This window comes from Arachis ipaensis, chromosome B03, assembly GCF_000816755.2.
Source record: "Arachis ipaensis cultivar K30076 chromosome B03, Araip1.1, whole genome shotgun sequence".
Lineage (NCBI taxonomy): Eukaryota > Viridiplantae > Streptophyta > Magnoliopsida > Fabales > Fabaceae > Arachis > Arachis ipaensis.
Genome location: NC_029787.2, coordinates 1,677,267 through 1,680,093, shown reverse-complemented (window position 1 = coordinate 1,680,093; position 2,827 = coordinate 1,677,267). Strand labels below are relative to the sequence as shown.

General features: G+C 27.8%; 1 protein-coding gene across 1 annotated transcript in view; it reads left to right on the top strand.

Moving 5' to 3' along the window:
- Nucleotides 855-2,827, top strand: part of LOC107632412 (cytochrome P450 71A1-like) — a 4,806-nt gene continuing 2,833 nt past the window's right edge. Inside the window, exons 1-2 of the mRNA XM_016336095.2 lie at nt 855-1,356; nt 1,717-2,187. Of these exons, the coding sequence (XP_016191581.2) occupies nt 1,264-1,356; nt 1,717-2,187 (564 nt within the window). The 5' untranslated portion in view covers nt 855-1,263. The remainder of the gene's footprint in view (nt 1,357-1,716; nt 2,188-2,827) is intronic.

Here is a 2,827-nt window from a genome sequence, read left to right as displayed (position 1 = left end):
ACATTAGTAATACCATAAGTTTATTTTTTTAAAGCCTCACATCCTATAAAGGAAAAAACCAAATATGCTTTATAAAGATGTGAATACTTCTCTTTTAAAAGCACATTTTAATAGTTAAGTATAAGAAATTCTATAATCATTTCTACCATAAAAAACAAAATTATGAGAAGGAAAAGTATAAGATATCAATAGATTATCTGTCAACTTATTGCCAACAATAATTAATTATTATATTTTAAATATATGTATAAAAAGACACATCCAAAAAATACATCTATAAAGACACTTCTATTAGACTCGTGCTTGTTTGAGTGCCATTATTTTATTTTTTAGCGTGTTTGGCAAATTTCGAGTAGTAAAAGTAAAAGCACTAGAAAAATCAGAAAAACATCTTTTTTGAGAAATTGTAATTTACATCTTTTTTTTCTTAAAAAAAAGATGTTTTTCATATAATAAATAAACAAAAAAGTATTTTTATAATGTTATATCCAAACATAATTGATAGATAAAAAGATCTTTTTGCATGAGATACTCAAACATAAAATTACTTTTACTTTTCTATAAGATCTTTTAAAATAAGATAACTCGAAAAAAGATCTTTTCTTAGAAACTCACCCAAACAAGCCCTCAATCATAAAAAATACATTTTTATTAGACACATTCACAAAAACACTTCCATTAAACACAATTATAAATAAGAGTTGGCAGAAGTTGATAGAAATACTGTTGGTAACGCAGAATTGTTATGAGAATCAAAATGTCAAAGCGGTCAACATCCACAAATGAATTGACTTGAATGTTAGGTATTTCAACATCATCTTGAGCATTATATTAATTAAGAGATGTCAACTTTGCACTGCTAGGCACACACAAAAACAACAAAATTACAATGGCACTTATTCTATCAGTTCTAGAGAAATTGCAACATCAACCAAATTCAACCCTCTCTACCATATGTTTCATCATAATCATAAGTATATTGTGTATTCTTAAGTTCACAAGAAGAAACAACAAGATCAATAACCTTCCACCATCTCCACCAAAGCTACCATTAATTGGAAACCTTCATCAACTAGGAACACTTCCACACCAATCTTTAAAGGCACTTTCTAAAAAATATGGCCCTCTTTTGTTGCTTCAATTAGGGCAAACTCAAGCCCTAGTTGTCTCTTCAGCAGAACTTGTTGAAGAAATAGCAAAATCACATGATGTTGCTTTCTCCAATAGAGCAAACAATAAAGCTGCAAGGGTTTTCTTCTATCAATGCAAGGAGGTTGGTTTTGCACCCTATGGAGAGGAATGGAGAAAAAAGAGGAAGCTAAGCTCTGTGTTCTTGAGCTTCTAAGCACAAATAGGGTAAGAGTTATGATACACAAAAACTTCATTCTTATTCAAAATATATTTATAATTATTTGATTTGATTTATATTTTATTTGTTACATATAAGAGAAACAAAAGAATATTTTGGTAATGTTATCACGTCACTTTTATCAAAAATTTAAGCGGATAAAAAGATACATATGATTACTCGTTATCTCTTTAAGACATTTTTAGTCTTTTTTAGATATAAATACTTTTTTGAGTTTGTAGAGATTTAATATCATATTATGAATTTATTTTTTAAAAAAATTACAGCTGAAATGAAGAAGTATATATCTAATATTTATTCAATATTTAATTTATATTCTTATTTAAATTCGTATTTGTCAAATATAGGTAAAGTCCTTTCAACCCATTAGAGAAAATGAAATATCAATGATGATTAACTCCATACATGAAGCTTGTACAAAAGGGTTGTCAGTGAATCTATCTAAGATGATTGTTGCAACATCAACAAACATATCTAGTAGGTGCATTTTCGGGCTAAGGTTCGAAACAAGTGATGATGGTAGAAAAAGCATTGCTAAGGTTGTGAGGAAGATGATGTCACAATTCTTAAAACTTGGGGTTGGAGATTTGTTCCCTTCATTGGATTGGGTTGATGTTCTTACAGGTTTCATGTCAAGATTAAAAGTTACTTTTGCTGAATTAGATGCATTTTTAGAAGAGGTTATTGAAGAGCATAAGAGAAAGAAGAAAAATTGTGATGATAATAATAAAGATTTTGTTGATGTACTTCTTCAACTTCAAGAGAGGGACATGCTTGAATTTGAGCTCAATGGAGATACCATGAAATCACTCCTCTTGGTTTGGTTTCAATTCTCTCTTTAGTTTCTTTTATTACCATATATATATATCGGTTTCGCTATGTTACCAACAGCGTTTTTGTCAACTTCTGCCGACTCTTATTTATAACTGTATTTAATGGAAGTGTCTTCGTAAATGTGTCTAATAAAAATATATTTTTTATGGCTGTGTTTAATAGAAGTGTCTTTATAGATATATTTTCTGGATGTGTCTCTTTATATATGTGTTTAAAATATAATAATTAATTATTATTGACAATAAGTTAACAGATAATATGTTGATATCCTATACTTTTCTTATATATATATATATATATATAGTAATCACTTTTTGAGTAAATATTATTATTTGTTTATAAGTATGTAGAATTTTTTTTTATTATATATGAGAATATATAGTATCTTGGCAAGGATTCCACGGCTTTGACATAATAATAATAAATACATTTGGACAAAGTAATAGAATCCTTACCGTCCATGATTTATGTGCTCCCCATCCCCCACAAATGAAATTAGTTCTCATTCTAACATATTGTCTTTTTCCAAAATATGTTATCATTTTTCTTACAGAACAATAATAATTATTAGATAAAAATAAAGTATGTATTAAGTATAGTTTAATTTAATACACTATCAATGTA